Source organism: Lonchura striata, chromosome 1, assembly GCF_046129695.1.
Source record: "Lonchura striata isolate bLonStr1 chromosome 1, bLonStr1.mat, whole genome shotgun sequence".
Taxonomy (NCBI): domain Eukaryota; kingdom Metazoa; phylum Chordata; class Aves; order Passeriformes; family Estrildidae; genus Lonchura; species Lonchura striata.
Genome location: NC_134603.1, coordinates 154838309 through 154856029, shown reverse-complemented (window position 1 = coordinate 154856029; position 17721 = coordinate 154838309). Strand labels below are relative to the sequence as shown.

At 53.7% G+C, this 17721-nt stretch overlaps 2 protein-coding genes across 4 annotated transcripts; one reads left to right on the top strand and one right to left on the bottom strand.

The window, feature by feature from the left end:
• Nucleotides 1-49: 49 nt before the first annotated feature.
• On the bottom strand, nucleotides 50-2418 carry MRPL55 (mitochondrial ribosomal protein L55). Of its 3 annotated transcripts, none has more exons than XM_077789909.1 (4): nucleotides 2379-2418; nucleotides 1762-1840; nucleotides 1480-1663; nucleotides 50-257 (listed from the first exon to the last, which is right to left on the bottom strand). In XM_077789909.1, the coding sequence occupies exons 2-4, from the start codon at nucleotides 1779-1781 to the stop codon at nucleotides 114-116; spliced, it is 348 nt and encodes a 115-aa protein (XP_077646035.1). In that variant the 5' UTR covers nucleotides 1782-1840; nucleotides 2379-2418; the 3' UTR covers nucleotides 50-113. The 3 variants fall into 3 exon arrangements, with proteins under 3 accessions (XP_077646035.1, XP_077646042.1, XP_077646048.1); XM_077789916.1 differs by lacking the exon at nucleotides 2379-2418 and adding an exon at nucleotides 2296-2311; XM_077789922.1 differs by lacking the exons at nucleotides 1762-1840; nucleotides 2379-2418 and adding an exon at nucleotides 2296-2330.
• A 3-nt stretch (nucleotides 2419-2421) lies between these two features.
• GUK1 (guanylate kinase 1) lies at nucleotides 2422-12765 on the top strand. Its single transcript, XM_021540049.3, has 8 exons — nucleotides 2422-2540; nucleotides 7559-7672; nucleotides 8407-8448; nucleotides 9168-9264; nucleotides 10131-10269; nucleotides 11696-11780; nucleotides 12085-12170; nucleotides 12588-12765. The coding sequence occupies exons 1-8, from the start codon at nucleotides 2498-2500 to the stop codon at nucleotides 12621-12623; spliced, it is 642 nt and encodes a 213-aa protein (XP_021395724.1). The 5' UTR covers nucleotides 2422-2497; the 3' UTR covers nucleotides 12624-12765.
• Nucleotides 12766-17721: the final 4956 nt, after the last annotated feature.

The window sequence follows — 17721 nt, the reverse complement described above, 5'->3', positions numbered from 1 at the left end:
CGGCCCAGCGCGGGGGGAGCCCCGCAGAGCCGCACCGCCCACACACGGCTGTGTTTTCATTTTATTACTGTGTGGTTTTATTTATAGATTGATACAATTCTGGGTTCAGCGCTTCACTTCTTCCAGAACTTCTTGTAGGTGTCCAGGTCGATGCCCTCGAAGGTTTCCTCCTGCTTGGCCTTAGGCTTGCTGGGGAAGTGGCGGCGCAGACGAGCCTTGCGCTCGGCTTCGGGCAGCGTGTTGCTGTCCAGGGGCATCTGGGGACACGGGGGACATGGGGCGAGACCACGGGGACACAGTGTGTGACACCTCTAGGACGTGGCGTGAGATCCCAGGGACACGGCATGGAGCCCTGGGACCGGGCATGACCCCTTGGGACACGGTGTGAGATTCCCTAGGGACATGGTGTGGAGCCCTGGGAGCAGGCATGACCCCTGGGACATGGTGTGAGATTCCCTAGGGACAGTGTGAGATCCCAGGGACACGGTGTGGAGCCCTGGGAGCAGGCATGACCCCTGGGACACGGTGTGAGATTCCCCAGGGACATGGTGTGGAGCCCTGGGACAGGGTATGACCCCAGGAACACAGTGTGAGATCCCAGGGACGGGACATGACCCCTTGGGACACGGCATGGAGCCCTGGGACTGGGTATGACCCCTGGGACACGGTGTGAGATCCCAGGGACAGGGTGTGACCCCCTGGGACACAATGTGAGACTCCAGGGACACAGCCTGGAGCTCTGGGAGCAGGCATGACCCCTTGGGACACAGTGCGAGATCCCAGGGACACGGTGTGAAGCCCTGGGACCAGGCATGACCCCTGGGGCATGGTGTGAGATTCTCTAGGGACACAGTGTGAGATCCCAGGGACACGGCATGGAGCCCTGGGACCGAGCATGACCCGTGGGACACGGTGTGAGATTCCCCAGGGACACAGTGTGAGATCCCAGGGGCACAGCCTGGAGCTCTGGGAGCAGGCATGACCCCTTGGGACACAGTGTGAGATCCCAGGGATAGGACATGACCCCTTGGGACACAGCACGGAGCCCTGGGACTGGGCATGACCCCTGGGACACGGTGTGAGATCCCAGGGACCCGCCATGGACCCCTGGAACACGGTGTGATATTCCCCAGGGACACAGTGTGAGATCCCAGGGACACAGCATGGAGCTCTGGGAGCAGGCATGACCCGTGGGACATGGTGTGAGATCCCAGGGACAGGGCGTGACCCCTTGGGACACGGCATGGAGCCCTGGGACCGGGCATGACCCCTGGGACACGGTGTGAGATTCCCTAGGGACACAGTGTGAGATCCCAGGGGCACAGTGTGAGATCCCAGGGACACGCTGTGACATCCCAGGGACACGCTGTGAGCTGCCAGCACCCCTCCTCGGCTACCGGGACAGGGCGTGATCCCCCTCGGGACACACCGCGAGCCCCCGGGACCCGCCGGCTCGCAGCCCCGCGGCTGTCCCCGTACCATGAGGATCCTCTTGGGCTCGCCGTAGCGCAGGCGGACGGTGGAGCCGTCGGTGCCGACCAGCAGCACGGGGTAGCGGCGGCCGTAGCGCTGCCGCTGCAGGTGTCCGACGGCGGCGCGGTTGGAGTTGCTGCGGGCGCAGGCGGCGAGCGCCGCCCGGGACGCGGCCGGGAGGCGCAGGGCTCTGGCGGGGGAAGGCGGCACGGCGCCGGTGTCACCGCGCGGCTGCCGGGCTGCCGCCCGCGGGCACACCGCCGCTGCCCCCGGGCACTCCGCGCTCACCTCAGCGCCCCGCTCGCCATCTCAGCCCGGCGGGCAGCGCACGGAGCAGCTGGGGACACACGGAGAGGTCCCGGCGTGGCTGCGGGGGGACACCCCCGTGTCGCCATCGCTGCGGAGCTGCCGCATCCCGTCCGCACCACGGAGCGGCATCGCGGCAGCCCCGGGCATGGCACGGCTCCTCCCGCCCTCGCCATGGTTCAGCCCTCTACGGTTCCCCCCATCCCCGCAATGGTTCAGCCCCACGGCGCCCCCCGCCATGCGTCACCCCTCTACGTTTCCCCCCCATTCCCGCAATGGTTTAACCCAACCACCCCTTGCCCAGCCATGGGTCAGTTCCATGATAGCTCCCCCCCGCTCTCCCCGTCATGGTTCAATCCCATCACGCCTCCCTCCCCCCGCACCCACCTTGGTTCAGCCCTCCCGCCTCTCTCCAACCTCCCGCCACCCCACCGTGCTCCCCTCCGCCCCGCCATGGTTCAGCCCACCTTGCCCCCTCCGTTCTCCCACAACTACCCTCACCCTGCTGCCCCGCACCTCCACCCCGCCACTCTCATGGTTCATCCCCATGCACCCCCGCCCGGCCCGCCGCGTGGTCCGTCCCGCCGCCCCGCACTCACGTCCGGCGCGCTCCGCACGGCCCCGCCCCCGCGGTGACGTCAGGCGCGCGGCGGTGGCGGCGGGCGCGCGCGCGCGCGGGGGCTGCCGGGACCGCGCCCCCCCCACCCCAAATCCCCTCATGATCCTCGGGCGGATGCGCGGGGCGGGCATCGCCCGGGCGGGTGAGCAGCCTGAGGGGCACAGCGGGCCCAGACCCTCGCGGGGGCTGCGGACGCAGCGGGTCCCACCGGCCCGCGGAGCTCCGCCACTCACAGGGGTTCTCGGCTGAGTGGCCTCGGGGCGTTCGGCCCCTCACGGTGGGCTTGGAATGAGGAATCCCGCCCGGCTCTGGGGTTCTCAGCCCCTCACGGTGGGCTTGGAATGAGGAATCCCGCCCGGCTCTGGGGTTCCCAGCCCCTCACAAGGGCCCACAAGGGCTGAGGGGGCCGGCCTGCCCGGGGGTTCCTCTGCCGAGGGGTCCCGGGGTGCTCAGCGCCTTTTGTCGGCCCTGGGTTGAAGCCCAGGCTGGCTTTGGGGGGTCCAGCCGGGCCCAGGATGCTCCAGGCTCCCGCACTGAGGGCCCCCAGCCCCTCTTGCAGCCCTGAGCTGGGGGGTCCCAGGCTGCTGGGTGCCTCATGGGGGTCCTCAGGGCACACTGAGGCACCGACCTGGGGGTGCTGATCCCCCCCAGGAGCCCCTGGGTGATCCCCACACCCAGCCCCGGGGAGGCTGAGCTCCCCCCATCTGTCCTGTATTACCTGTGTGGGATGGCTGGGGGGTGGGACAGGTCACAGCCCCCACGGGGCTGTCCCCAGGCTGGTTGTGTGTCCTTCCAGACATCCATAGCGGGGCCCCGTGGCTGAGCTGCTCCAGGGTGGCTCAAGATGTCCCTGGTTTGATAAGGCAGGCTGGGATGTGCCTGTGGGAGCAGGTGAGGTTTGTGAGCATCACAAGGGTGAGGTAAGAGGGTTTTAGGGATAAGCAGCCCTCAGGTATCCTAAAACAAACCCATAAAACCACACCTGTGTGAGCTTCACCTCTCTAGAGGTTTTCCAGGTGGGTAAACTGGTTTCAGCCTACTGGTGAGTTAAACTGGTCTGGTTTACAGGAGGAGGACATGGTCTGGGGATAACAGGTTTGGACCTCCCTGGTTTCTGCAGTGACCTTGAGCGAGTGCTTTGTGTTCTGTCTGCAGCATCACCGCTCCCTGCATGCCAGGAGTGCAGCCAGTGGAGAGGCTAATTAGTGTTTGTAGGTAATGATTTCCAGGAAAAAGGTGGCTGAGCTCCAGCTCTGTACTGCTGTGGGATGCTCTGCTCCTCACAGAACCACAGGATGGGTAAAGCTGGAAGGTTGGAACCTCCCTGCAGATAATTTCCTCTCTGTCACAGCAGGAGCTCTCTCCCTTTTTGGAACCTGTCCCAAATTTTACAAAGGTGGGGGTGGCACCTTTATAACAAACCTGCTAAAAATAGGGGGTGGGATTATAATCCTAATCCAGGAGACCTTTCTCAAGGCTCCAGGGAAACCGTGCTTTAATCTTCTTTTCTTCTTCATAAGGGGGCTTTGCCTTCCCTGTAAAGCCTCTCTGCTAATCAGTTTTAATTTGTTTAACTCTTGTGATGTCTGTCCTTTGCTTCCCTGGTTATGTTGCCACCTACGAGGTAAAATCCAGGGTGAATTTAGCAGCATAAGCAGACCAGGAGCCATTCCTTGCCTTGGGACAACTCCTGTGCCCTCCTTGTCCTTTTGCAGCCCAGAGGGGTTTATATGGCTGTTTGTCCTCAAGCCCAGGAGTGGAAGATAATTAATGTTGTTAATTAGTTGGGCTGTTCTCTTGCTGATCAACTCTGCAGTGGTTTTGGTGGGTTAGGCTGGAAACCCTCTGTGCTGAATATTTGTAGATTGGCTGCTCTGAAAATGCCAAAACCTGACAAAAGGGGGGATAGAAAATTGAGCTTCTGCCTAAAATGCATTTTTGTGACATTCCTGCTGCAGCCAGCCTGGAAATGTGATGCACCAATGCATCCCTGGAACCAAACAGAAGAGAGAAAGAAGCCCCATATCCACCAGATCTGGGGTTTTGGGGCTTTCTTGTTGCTTTACCTGTGGGTTTTGAGGGCTGTGGTGTTTGGCAGGGGTGGGGGAGCAGGGAATGAGGGCAGGAACATCCTGGGATTGCCCTGGCAGTGCCCAAGGCCAGGCTGCACAGGGCTGGGAGCCCTGGGGCAGTGGGAGGTGTCCCTGCCATGGCAGGGGTAGAACAAGATGAGCTGTAAGGTCACTTCTAACCAAACCGTTCCAGAATTCTAAGAAACTCCCAGTTTGCCATCATTCCTCCTGTGAGGGCCCAGCCCCAGGATGGGATTCCATGGGAGTGGAAATGGCTTTTGTTGCCTCTCAGTTTTCCTCTGCAGATCTGCAGCAGGAGAAGGGATTCACAAGGGAGGCAGGAGGAAACACCTGCAAGTCTTCAGGTTTATTTTTAGCTGTTTTGAAAGCAGTGAGATGTGATCACTACCCAGGTGTCTTTTCTCTTAGTTAGGAGTGTTCTGGGGAAAGAAAAGGGAGCGAAGTGAAGTGGGGGGTCCCACTGTGGGAGTGGTTTGGATCTGTGAGCAGGAGAAGGAGTTTTCCTGTTGCCTTGTGGTGGTGGGCCTGAGGTGAAGCTGTGTGGATCTGGCCCAAAGGAAGAGCAATGTTCCTGCAGAAGGAAAGTGCCTGGAAGTGTTCCAGGTTGGATGGAGCTTGAAGCAGCCTGGCCTAGTGGAAATTGTCCTTGCCCATGGGTGTGGAATTAGACAGTCTGGAAGGTCCCTTCCAACACAAACCATTCCAGGATTCTTCACAGACAAAATCCTTGTGACTTGCAGGGACAGGGACAGCTTTGCTGCTTTCCATAATCCCCAGGAGGGGCTGGCACCCCTCAGCCTTTGGGGGTGTTGGCTGCAGCTTTGCCAGCCAGGAGAGCAGGGAGCGGAGGAGGAACCGCGGGGGAGATTAAAGCTCAGCAGGGTTGCTCTCATTGGCCACCTTCAAACTGCAGCTCGTTAATTAAGGCTTTAGGAGCTCACAAATAGCCCAGCTCTGTCCCCAGGAGCCCGCGCTGCTTTCCTTGGCTGGAAGGGAGCACAAGGGAAAGGTAAGGATGTGTTGGAGCCTGCTCCCAGCCTGTTCCTCTGCCCCCTTCCCAGTTTGTCTGGGATGGAACGATTGAAAGTGATTTAAACTTCTGCTGGTGTTTGCTAAGGGCAGATGAAATTTTGAGGGAGATGAGGGGAAAGCTCTTTTCCTTCTGGCTGGGCTCTGGGGCTGGGATTTGTGCATCCAGTACAGTTCCTGTTGGCACAGCTGGATCCTGGAAGGGAACCTGGAATGCCTGGAAATCCATCTGGCACCCTGATGCCACTTGTGGGGTTTTTGGGGTGCTTGTGGAAGCTGCTGTGTGATGGAGCAGCATGGTTTGGGGACAGATACGTTGTGAAACATTTTGGGATGTCTGAAGGGTGGGGAATTTATGTGGAGTGTTTTCCAAGGAATGCTTGGGGCTCACCGGATGAATTTTGTGGGAGAGAACTGTGAGGGACAAAGAGAGGGAAGTGCTTTGAGTAACTGCTCTGCTCCCTTGCTGCAAGCACTGAGTAGTATTTCCCTGCTGCATTCTTTTGTCTTGAACATTTAGGCAAAACCTGTGATTTTTGGAAATTACAGAAGTTTAAAGACCAAGGGAATGGTAGGAAAGTCCCCAAAGGCCTTCCTAGAGTTTGTTCAGCCTTCTGGTTTTCGGATGATGGAGCCTGCTCCGGCCCTGTGGTGATGAGACTGGTCCTCTTACGATTCCATTTCTTGGTTCTCTGAGGCTGCAGCACTCGGAGGGCACTAAGCTAAAAAAAAAAAGGAAAAAAGGAATTTCCTTACGGGTGATTATCGACCGTGGGTGTTCACCGCCCGCGTCGCCGCTGTTGACACCTCCTTTGTGCATTAATATCCCTGGGATGAGCAGAGGGAAAAGTTGTGTAATTCTCCGGCTGCCGTGCAGCCCGAGCAGGAGGGATTTGGGGCTGAGGATGCTCCGGCTCGGCAGGCGGGGTCAGGGAGAGGGAGCCCGGCGGGATTAGCCCGCGGCCGCTCTGGTGAGACAGCGTTTGGCTTAAGGCTGTCGGAAAAGTGATGTGTAAGGTCAGGGCGACATTGCTATGAGCTCATTTAAAATGGAAAGGCCTTATCTGCCTCTTGGCTCGTGGCTCCCCAGGCCACACCCAGCCCGGGAGGCTGAGGAAATTCTTTCCTTGCTTGCTCAAATAACTTTTTAAATAGAAAGAACTTACTGATTTGTTACACTCTCGCCATCACTTCTGGTTTGGAAGCTGCTGGTGGATGAGGGTCCCCAGTGGTACCCCCTGCGCCTTTATATAGCATTTCTTCTTTTTCACATGTGGATAATTAACCTTTCCTCCTCTCCAGAGATACAGGAACACAAAAACATATCTTTTTCTTTCTTTCTGGATGAAGAAACAACTGCAGGAAGTTCTGTGTGGCCCCAGGCTGCATTTTTTCCACCTGTACTAGGAACTGATCTCTGGGATCTCTTTCCTTCTTGCTGTGAAACACCTGCAGGTGGAGTTGGTGCTTCAGGAAATACAAGAATGAACACCTGGGCATGTTCATAGCAGTGATGGCACCTGAGTTCAGATGCTGTTGCAAGGGTTTGGGGGTTGGTGATACAAAGTTTTATCTGCAAACTCTCCTTGAAGCTCCTTTCTCCCTGTGAGAGGGAAGGGGCTGGGACTGTACCTCTGTCCCATGATTCCAAATGCCACAAGACATCTAAAAATAGGATTTTTTTTCCTTTCAGAGAGAGTTTTCCTTAGGGTTGTGGTCCCAGTGAGACCCGGCTGTGAGGGAAAAGAGCTGGCTTGAATCATCCCAGTTTAGTGGCAGTTAAATTCCAGTTTCCTCCTTCTTTGGGTTACATCCTCCTATGAGTTTAACCTCAGTCTCTTGAGAAATGTTTCTGCATTCCCAGTACTTTTCATCAGCTCTAAGCTTGTGCTTTTGCATAATTTCAGATTTTCCTGCGGAAATTTGTACCCAAGGGTAAAGGATTGGTGCTGTTTTGAGGGGCTGAGCACTCCTGGGAATCCACAGCTGCGTTTCCATGGGTGTTTCTAACCAGACACATTTTTCTGTCTCTCCCCAGTCATGCAGGGACCAAGGCCAGTGGTTCTGAGTGGCCCATCAGGTGCAGGGAAAAGCACTTTGTTAAAGAAATTATTCAAAGATTATGAGAACGTCTTCGGCTTCAGCGTCTCCCGTGAGTATCCAGGGATGGGCTGTGGAGGATCTCAGCAGTGCCAGCTCTATAAATAGAGCCTGCTTCTATTTATACCCCAAAGAATGGTTTTTCCTGGCTTGGCTGTGTCCCAGTCTGCCTGTGGGCTCTTGGGAATGTTTAAATACTTCAGGGCACCTCTATTCCTGGTATTGAGTGGTGGGTCTAAGCTTTGTCTGGAGTAGCACCTTTCCAGGTTTAGTGACTCCCCACATCTTTAAACACAACTCAGAGAGGAAACAAGATTCTTCTGAGTGATTCTTGACTGTGAAAGTAACAAAATTCCCCCACATTTCTGCTTCAAAAGCCATTTGATTTTTCCATGGAGCTTCGTAAGGTGTTTTTAGGTCCATTTCCAAAATGTGTTTTAATGTCCCAGCACTTCGCGTGCTGCAAGTAAAATCCGTGCTTTGAGATCTGGATTCACTCCACCATGAAAGAACAAATATTGGATGCTTAAAGAATCTAATGCTCTGGGAAAAAAAATTATCCATTTTATGTGTTCATCATCCTATGCTCCTTATTCAACTGTATCTCTCCTCGCTCCAAACTAAACCTTATTTTCTCCCAAATTGCCTCTTGGTAGAGATTTTTTTCCTAGAAATCCACGTGCCACTTACACCTTGGCATTTCTTTGATCCTGCAACACCTGTGGGTGATGCAGAGAATTTACAAGGCTGTTTTTTCTTTTTTTTTCCCTCCTTTTTTTCCTGCAGATACCACAAGGCAGCCGAGACCTGGAGAAGTGAATGGCAAAGGTGAGCCTGTTGCAGTCGGGTCTCATTGGACTCTCCAAATAATTCAGGTTTTCAAAGCTGAGTTCTCATTCTAGGTACTGTGCTCTAAACTTGGGTGATTTGATTTTCCAAAGTTCCAGGTAGTTCTGAGGAGATATCTCCAATGGCTACCGCTTTGGGAAGTGCAGCTGCTTAATTAGATGGTTTTAGCTGTATTAATACCTTGTACCCAGCTGTTTTCTCATGTATTTGCATATTTAAGAAACAACCAAATGAGGTTTAATCTTATTTTCCAATGGCAGTTTTCCCTCTGAAATGACAGGAAGAAATTTCAGTAGAAGACAGAGCAATATTCCTTTTTAGTTAGTTTGGTTTTGATGTTCCCTTTTATCTCCCTCTCTTTCATCCCATTCTGGTCTTTAATTAGAAATCCTTTCAAATGAAAGGCCTTACCAGTCCTGCTGTAATGTGTCCTACACCTGTAGGCAAGGGGGGAGATGTTCCCACTGCAACAAGAATGGCAAAGGATATGAAAAATGGGGTAGAGCAGCATTTTTGGCCACACAGAAAACTCCAGAACCTTTGAGCAGGTGTTTGGACAAGTGGTGTGGAAGTAGGAAGTGAATCCTTGTCTAAAACACATTTTTAGTGTCTTCATCCTCAGAAAGCCATGGGTGTCATTTTGATTATGAAATTCACAATATTAATTTCTCTCAATTTTCCCATTTCCCCTTCTCCAGATTATCACTTTGTGACCAGAGAGGAAATGCAGAAAGAAATTGATGCTGGTGAATTTATCGAGCACGCAGAGTTCTCCGGGAATATGTATGGGACAAGGTAGGTCAGGTGTCCCTGCCTCTGCCACAGGGGCTGGAATTAGGTAGTCTTGAAGATCCTTTCCAATCCAAACTATTTTGGGATTCTAGAAAATAAATACAGAATCTCTTCAAGCCCCTGAGGATGTGAGAAAATGGAGAGTCTCCCGTGCTTAGCAGACGAGTTGAAGTTCTCACCAATCCTTTCTGTTCTCTAAGTCTCATCAGTGAATTTTAATAAATGATTAGAAAGCTTGGGGCAATTCCCCATATTGGGGAAGAGAAATTGTCTTCACAGCTCATAAAAGCCACCACTGGAAAAATTAAGTGGAGAATTAAGTGCATCTTGTGACCCAGATACAGCATCCATGTCCATCCAGCATCCATCAGGAGAGAGTGTGGAGTCAGTGGATCTCTGGAGAAAGGGAGTTCTCAGTGGTTTTGCTCTTTGGTGAAGGTTATTTCCATGTTTGTCCCAGAATCCCATGATGGTTTGGGCTGTTAGGGACCTTTAAGATCACCAAGTTCCAACCTCCTGCCGTGGTTGCAGGAATCTTCCCTCCAGGTGGTGAAGCTGTGCCAAGGCAGGAATTTATGGACAGTCCCACCTATCCTGTGGGATAGTCACACATGATCCTACCCATCCCTATGGGATGAGAGAGAGGGAGATAAAAGGGAACATCAAAACCTTCCAGCATGGCTTTGCCAGCCTCTGTAGCAGGAGGCAGCAGCTCCCTGCTCCACCCAGAGCAGTGACACTTGGAGAAACTCTTTATCAAGAGCAGAGCAGGCTCTGTCCTCTCCTGGCACAGGCTGGGCACAGGGGAGACCTGTGAGTTTGCTGCACCCTTGGGCGCTCTGACCCTTCCCTGTGTGCTGTGTCCCCAGTAAAGGAGCCGTGCAGGCTGTGCAGGCCCAGAACCAGATCTGTGTCCTCGACGTCGACATCCAGGGCGTGAAGAACATCAAGAAGACGGAGCTGAAGCCCATCTACATCTCGGTGCAGCCGCCGTCCATTGAGATCCTGGTGAGCGCCCGCCTTGCTTTGCCGTTAGCAGTTAGAGGTAATCAGCGCGCGGCTCTGCAGCCACGGCTCCCCTTCCCCGGCCACCTCGGGCTTCCTCAGGGCCTGTGCTAGCTGGGCAGGACATCGCCGAGCTTATCTCTGGGGCAGGCACATTCTTCTCTCTCTCAGGGTTTTGCCTAGAGCAGCACAGAGGAAAGAAAGAGAAAACAATTTCTCATTTCTGCTCCTCGTTTTTCCCACGTGGAATGTGTTTAAAGAATTCTTTACCTGGGGTGATTACTTGATTAGATTCTGGTGAGGATTTTTTGAGCCTGATGGCCAATCCCACCCACCTGTGTCTGGACTCTGGAGAGAGGGTCACAAGTTGTGCTTTAGATATGGTAGTTAAAAAAGGTTTGTAGTTTGAGTATCTCCGTTAAATAATATATTACTCTATTATAGTATAGTTATAATAAAGAAATAATTCAGCCTTCTGAATTGAGTCGGACATCAGCATTTCTTCCCACTTGGTTCACCTGGATTTACAATGATTTCTCCACCCAGCCCAGTTCCCCAGCATCTGAGATAAGTCTTAAATATTTGTTAAAACTAAAGAAAGCTTGGGAAATGAAGTGCAAAGCTCTCTAGGTCTCAGAACAGAACCTGTACAAGCAACAGTTTCTGGATGCAGTGGATTCCCCCTAGAAAAAGGGATTTATTGCTGCCTTCAAGCAGCAATAAATCAGCCCAACAGCTTCTCTACAGCCACTCCAGAAGGGCTCAGCTCTTCAGGGGTAACTCTTCCTGTGTTTTGTTTTTTGAGTCCTTCCTCAGTATTTTCCACGCCTTGGTTATGGACTCCATTGCAGCATGGCCAGTCTTTAAATGCATTAATTGTGCTTCATGCTATGCTGAGATTTGTCCCCACAGTTAAAATTAAACCAGAGAGGCTGGTTCTGTGCAGCACATTAAGTTCTGTGCCCCTCAGGTCTTGCCCCTATGTAAGTGATTGCAGTGGGACTCTTGCAGCAGTGGAATCACTGTCGTGGTTCAGAGAGGGATGAGGACACTTGAGGACAACTCCTGACTCTCCCCTCTTGCTCTCAGTACATCAGGCAGGCTCTGTTTCTCGTTGAGTTTGTGGAGGAGGAAGCCAGCAGCACCAGATGCCAGAGCCCAGCAGAGAGATCTCATTTCCAGCAGTACCTGGAAAAATAAATAAATGAGAGGGAGGTAAAAGAAACCTGGGGCCCTGAACTGTGGGTAGGAGATCTCAAGCCCAGTTTGGCCACTGGGTTGCACTGGGCTGTAAGCAAGGCCCCTTGCCCTTTGCAGGGTGTTCTCACGTGCCCGTGGTCACAGACAGCACTGGCCTGAGGGTGGGGGTGGTTTGTGCCTGCAGCTTGCAGAACACTCATTTCTCTACTGTCTTTGTCCCTGGGTTTAGGAGAAACGACTACGGGACCGAAAGACTGAGACAGAGGAGAGTTTACAGAAGCGTTTGACTGCTGCCCGCGTGGACCTGGAGCTCAGTAAGTCCTTGGAGTGGTGTGTGCAGGGAGAGGGGTTGCCTGGGTGATCTGGGAGCTGGTTTTTGTGGGAACATCTGAATTGTGTTCTCCAGCAGCGCTGGCAGGGCCGGCCACGAGCTGAGTTGGATCACTGCTGCATTTCCCACTGCAGTTCCTTGGGGGCAGCTGGCAGAGCAGTTCATTAGAGCAGCTGATCTAATAATAATACTGAAAAATCACATTAAAATGCCACGGGACTTTGTGCATGAGAGCTGACACAGGGAAAAAAGCTGTCCTCTAACTCTGTCCTCATCTCCTTCCCCAGGTAAAGAGCCTGGGCTGTTTGACCTGGTCATTATTAATGATGATTTAGAAAAGGCCTATTCCGAATTGAAGGAGGTGCTGCTGGAGGTGAGTCCTCGGGGATTTTTTCCACCTTATTCCTGTGCCACACAGGTGAGGGTCTGTTCTCAGGCAGCCACAGAAATGTCACCTCATCCCACACTTGCTCTGCTTTGAGCTGCTGAGGGACAGATTGAATACAAGTGATGATGGATCAGTGGCCTGAGAGTGGGAAATGAATCCAACACAATCCTGAGTTGGCGTAGAAGAAACATTCATCCCTTTGTAGCAGAGAAGGGGATTCCTGTTTCTGGAGCTTCCAAGTCAAACTTTGCCATGCCTCTAAAGGTGAACTCAGGGCTTGGTCCTGTAATGCTGTGGAACTGGTCTGAGTTGTTGGTCGCTCCTGGTCTCCTAAGCTGTGAAACCACAAGTTGTTTCCCAGAGAGTGGCAGACTCTCAGTCTCTTTCCTGATCTCCTTGCAGGAAATCAAGAAGACCGAAGAATCCAGGAAGTCCTGAGCTGGCCCTGCTTGGGCGTTTCAATTTTGCACATCATTCCCGAAGCACGTCACAGCATTTTATTCCAAAAGACATTCCCTTTAGGCTGCTCCTACCCCCAACTTACCCTAGGATGTTTCTATTAAAAGCAAGGAAAAGGAAACCTGGTCATGCTTGTGCTTCTGTTTGCTGCATGCTCAGCACGTGCTCCCCCAGTTTGTACCTCCAGGTTCTTTGGGAGCTGCCAAAGTGCTGAGCCCTTCCGGAAGGGCTGTAGAGAAGCTGTTGGGCTGATGTGCTCGAAGGCAGCAATAAATCCCTTTTCCTAGGGGGAATCCACTGCATCCAGTAACTGTTGCTTGTACAGGTCTCTGTTCTGTGACCTTTGCACTTCATTTCCCAAGTTTTCTTTACTTTAACATTACTGTTTTCATAGCATTTCCAAGCTCTTCGGTCCCTCCAGCAGGACATAGGGAATGTCCTTGGGTTGGTTTCTCACACTGTGAAAACTGTGGGGACCAGCTGGGAGAGCTGGGGGTGCTCACCTGGAGAAGAGAAGGCTCTAGGGAGAGCTCAGAGCCCCTGGCAGGGCCTAAAGGGGCTCCAGGAGAGCTGGAGAGGGACAGGACACAGGGAATGGCTCCCACTGCCAGAGGAATATTGGGAAGGAATTCTGGGCTGGGAGGGTGGGCAGGCCCTGGCACAGGTGCCCAGAGCAGCTGTGGCTGCTCCTGGATCCCTGGCAGTGCCCAAGGCCAGGTTGGGTGGAGCTTGGAGCACCCTGGGACAGTGGAAGGTGTCCCAGCCATGGCAGGGAGTGGAACAGGATGGGCTTTGAGGTTCCTTCCAACCCAAACCCTTGTGTGATTCCATTCCATGGAATGACCCATCTGTCAGAGCTCCTGTCCCACCGGTGGTGACTTCAGCCTCTGTGCCCCCAAACCACACAGCCCACGAGCAGCTGGGCCCTGCAGTGCCGGGCTGGGATATTTTCTCATCCAAACCACATTTTACCAGAGCAGGTTTCTACCTAAACACTCCACCTTTGGGTTTCATCCTCTTCACATCCCATCCCTCCAGTTTGTCCAGATGCTCTGCAGTGCCTCCAAGCCTCCATCCTCCACCTTATGGAGAGAACAAGCAGAAACCACCCTTGGGCCACCCTTTTAGTACCTTGCATTTACAGCCAAGAATTGATGACTGCTTATTTACCTTCCTTTGACTGGTTTGATATATCTTTCCTAGATTTCCTAGAAAATATTGCTTCCCGTTGTTGTGGGTTTCCCACTGTTGGTTCTGGAATTGGCTAAACGAGCAGGAGACTCCTGTGTGAGCTGCTGTGTCCAGGCTCTCCCTGCGCCATCAAGTGATGGGCTCGGATTATTTTTCCTTGTGAACCGTGGGATTTTGTTAGGATTTGAGGGACGCGTTTGCAATGGGAAAAGGTCCCCTCTAGGTGGCAGGAACGGCAGCAGGAACGCGCTGGAGCAGCAGAGCAGGAGGCGCAGGACACGGACTCGCCCGCCTCGGTCCGGGGCTCTGCGGCCGCCGCGTGGCACCTGCGGGGCTGTCACCACATGGAAGTGCCCAGCAGCTCCCTGCGGATCCCTCCTGCCCGCCCGGCCTCGGCTCATCCCTGCGGGACGCGTGAGTGCACCGGGAACGGGCAGCTCTTGGGAAACGGGAAAAACCATTCCTTTGCATGGTTTGTGTCCCCCTTCCCTGGTGAAGGGGAGGGAGAGGGAAGTCCGAAATGTCCCAGCCTGGTGGGTGCCCTGCTGTAGCTGCCGTGTGTGATGGAGCAGATGGAGAACTGGAATGCCAGAGCTAACGCGAGGTGACAGGATGGCCATCGGGATGGCAGTGGGAAGCACAGGGAGCAGCAGGGCATGGTGGAGCCAGGCTGGTCCCCAGGTGAGTGACACAGCTGTGGAGCATCTCCAGGGAATCATTTTGGGTGCCTCTCTCCAGGTTTGGTGTTTTGGAGGGGCCGTGCATTGAATCCCAAAGCTGGGTGGGTGAAGGCACTTGTTGGAGTGAGTTTAATTCCTGCTCCCTCAAAAATGGGATGTTTGTGTTGGTAATTGAGTTTGCAGCCATAAATGCCTTTCGGGATCCATGGGTTTGGTACTGGCTCATTGGGGTGTTCCATTCCCACACCCCTGGGGCAGGCAAGGACCACGCTGAGCATGGCAGGTGTCAAATGCTGGGTTCTCCACAGCTGCAAACATCCCAGTGCTTCATGTGGGGCTGGGATTGAGGGATCAGACTGGGATAGTGAGGATACAGGAGCCTTCCAGCCCAGGGGTTGTTTGGGATTAAAGATGCTCCTCCTGGAGGACCATTTTCCCACCTAGATCTTCCAGGCAGGAAGGTGCTGTTCCTGTCTTGGGGTACACCTGAGTAAAGGAACAGGCCTGCTCCTGGGTTGCTTCCAGAAATGTCAGAAATAGGGATTTTATATAACTAAATATTCACTGTTCTGTCAGACAGAGATAAATTTGGACAGACTTCAGCTTTTTTCAGCTGAGATGCTTTGGGAAACGTGGCAGCACCTACATCCCTGCTGGGGGAGGACGAGGAGGGCAGGAGATAGTAAAAGCTGGGATAAAACCTGCCCTGGGAGCTCTCTTGTCTGTGGCTGATGATATTTTGGAGCTGATGCCAAAAAAATAACAACACCCTGTAGCACTTTTGCTTCAAAGCTGTTGCTTTGCAGTCATTGCATTATTTTTTGCTGAATCCAGGCTGACACACTGCTTTTGGGGCAGGAGCTGATTTTTTTCCCCCCATTTTTCAATTTTCCTGCCCCCCCAAGCTCTTTGGCAATAGAAATACTCCTTCAAGGAGTGAATGTAGGGTCTGAACTCAGAGGTCACCCCTGCTCTGACCCAGCAGCACCCAGCCCCTGCCTGGGAAGGATGTGCAGGGATGCATGAGGGCAGGCATTCCCAAAGCCCAAATCATTCAAGAAAAGCTGGAGCCACACTCCAGGACACCTTGAAGCAGCCAGCATTAGCCCAAAGCCCATTTTCCCCCATCCTGCTGAGCCCAGAGACTTGTCCTTGCCGTGGTTTTCCTCGGCATCTCAGGGCTGTTGGAGGCAGCTCTGATTTCCAGGCTTCCTTCCATTCCACTGCAGAAAGGCACCACGGGGCAGAGCCAGCCTGGCAAATAATTGGGCAGCCGGCGTAGAAAATGAGCAACGAGGGGAAGAAGGAGCAGGAATAACCCTGATTTTCCTGCCTGTCCATCAGCGCCCGGCTCGCTCCGTGTGCCTTTCCCACGGCAGCGCTGCCATTGATGCCCCAGGAATGGAAGTGTGAGGGGATGTGCTCGTGCTGGGGCACAGGGAGGGTGTGCTGAGTGCTGCCAGAAGTTGTCCTGTGAGGAAAAAAACTCCTGGGATCTTCTGGAGAGGCTGTTCAAAGGGGGAGGCTGTTAATTGCCACCTTTTTTTTGGCAAAGACAGCTTTCCTGCTCTGTCCATGAGGGAAACATCTTCTAGGAAATCCTCCAGCAGCCTGCATGGCTTCAAACAGGAGAGCACGGAATTGGGGGTCTCATCCTCATCCCTCCACAGTGGAGCCACCTGCCCATGTTCCCCAATCCACCAGGGTGCAAAAACCTCTGGCAGCTCCCAGCTGCTCCAAAATGGATTAAGAGCAGTGGAATGGTGGTAGCAGAGGGAGATGGGCTTGGGAAGCATTTCCCCTGCCATGTGGATCCTGGGCTTTTTTCAGGAGGTTACAGGTGGGCTGGATGGCGTGATCCATGCTGGGGTATCCTGATGTCCCTTGTGCTCTCCCACAGGACAGGGAGGTGACACCACACTCCAGCTGCTGCGCCTCACGCTGAGACTCCGACCAGCACCACCAACACTGACCACAGGTAGGTCCCATTATCCCACACCAGCCAAACACCCTCCCTGGGATCCACGTGGGACTCGGATGGATCCGTGCCAGCATCCCTTGGCTGTAGCATTGCTCCTCCAGGGCTTCTCTCTGCTGCAAAGGAAGTTGAGTGGGAGGATGGAATTTTCTGCCGAGCATCCCGTGGCTCTGGATGCTCCAGGCTGCTGGTGTAAGAGTTCTGCCATGCCCATCAGCTCCACGAGGCTGACAGCTCAGGGGCTGGGCAGTGTCTGCCTTGCTGGGTGCTGTATTTGGGTCAGCCACATCGACTGGATGTGCAACTGTGTCATCCCTGGAGAGCGCGGGACGCCGATCCATAACCGCGGCCAGCTCCGGCCGGGATGGCACGCACAGCCCACTGTCCTCCCCCTGCTTCCCAGCCCTGCTTCCCAGCCCTGCTTCCCAGCCCTGCTCCTCTGGGAATCCAGGGCTTCCCTCTGGCTGCCCTGGCAGGTCTGGGACCCTGGCAGGGGTCAGGAACCCCCTGGACAGAGCTCCCAGAGACACTGTCTGTGATATCTGCCCATGGAAAAGAGTTTTCAGTCTTACAGGATGAATTACCAACTCTGAGTGTTTGATATCAGTAATAATTAAGTGTGACACGGATGCAATAGTAAAATTTTAGGATTCTAGATGAGGGGTCCAAAGGGGACAAGATGGAGGAAATTGGGTGTGCCTTGTCCTTTTTCTCCTTCTTCATGCCCTCCATGTCTCACTGTGGTGTTGGCATTTTTCTGTTGGTTCAGGCTGGGGACACACTGTCCAACGTAGGTGACAGATATTGGCACGTTATTGTAAATCCAGCCCAGGGAGTTTCTGGTATTTAATGTTTGTCACATCCCACTGAGGGCAGAGCCCCACACACTGCCCTGCAGGACAGAGCTGGGCAGGGCAGCAGAACATGTCAGAGATAAACAGAATAAACAACCTTGGAACAAGCACAGACCAATTATGGCTTCTGCTTTGGCAGCGGGGCTGACAGACAGAGACTTTCTACAATCCCAGAATCATCAATACCACAGATTCTGACATGCTCCCAGCCTCCAAAACTCAGGAATCCACTACAGGCTCAGCTTTTTCCAGCAGCTGTGACTCCTCTTGTCCCGGACATGACTCCAGCCCTGTAAATAACCAGAAGCCATCTGCAATTCCCATTGTGCCGTGGCAACTGGTACAGCCACTGCAACAACCGGATGCTTGTGGAA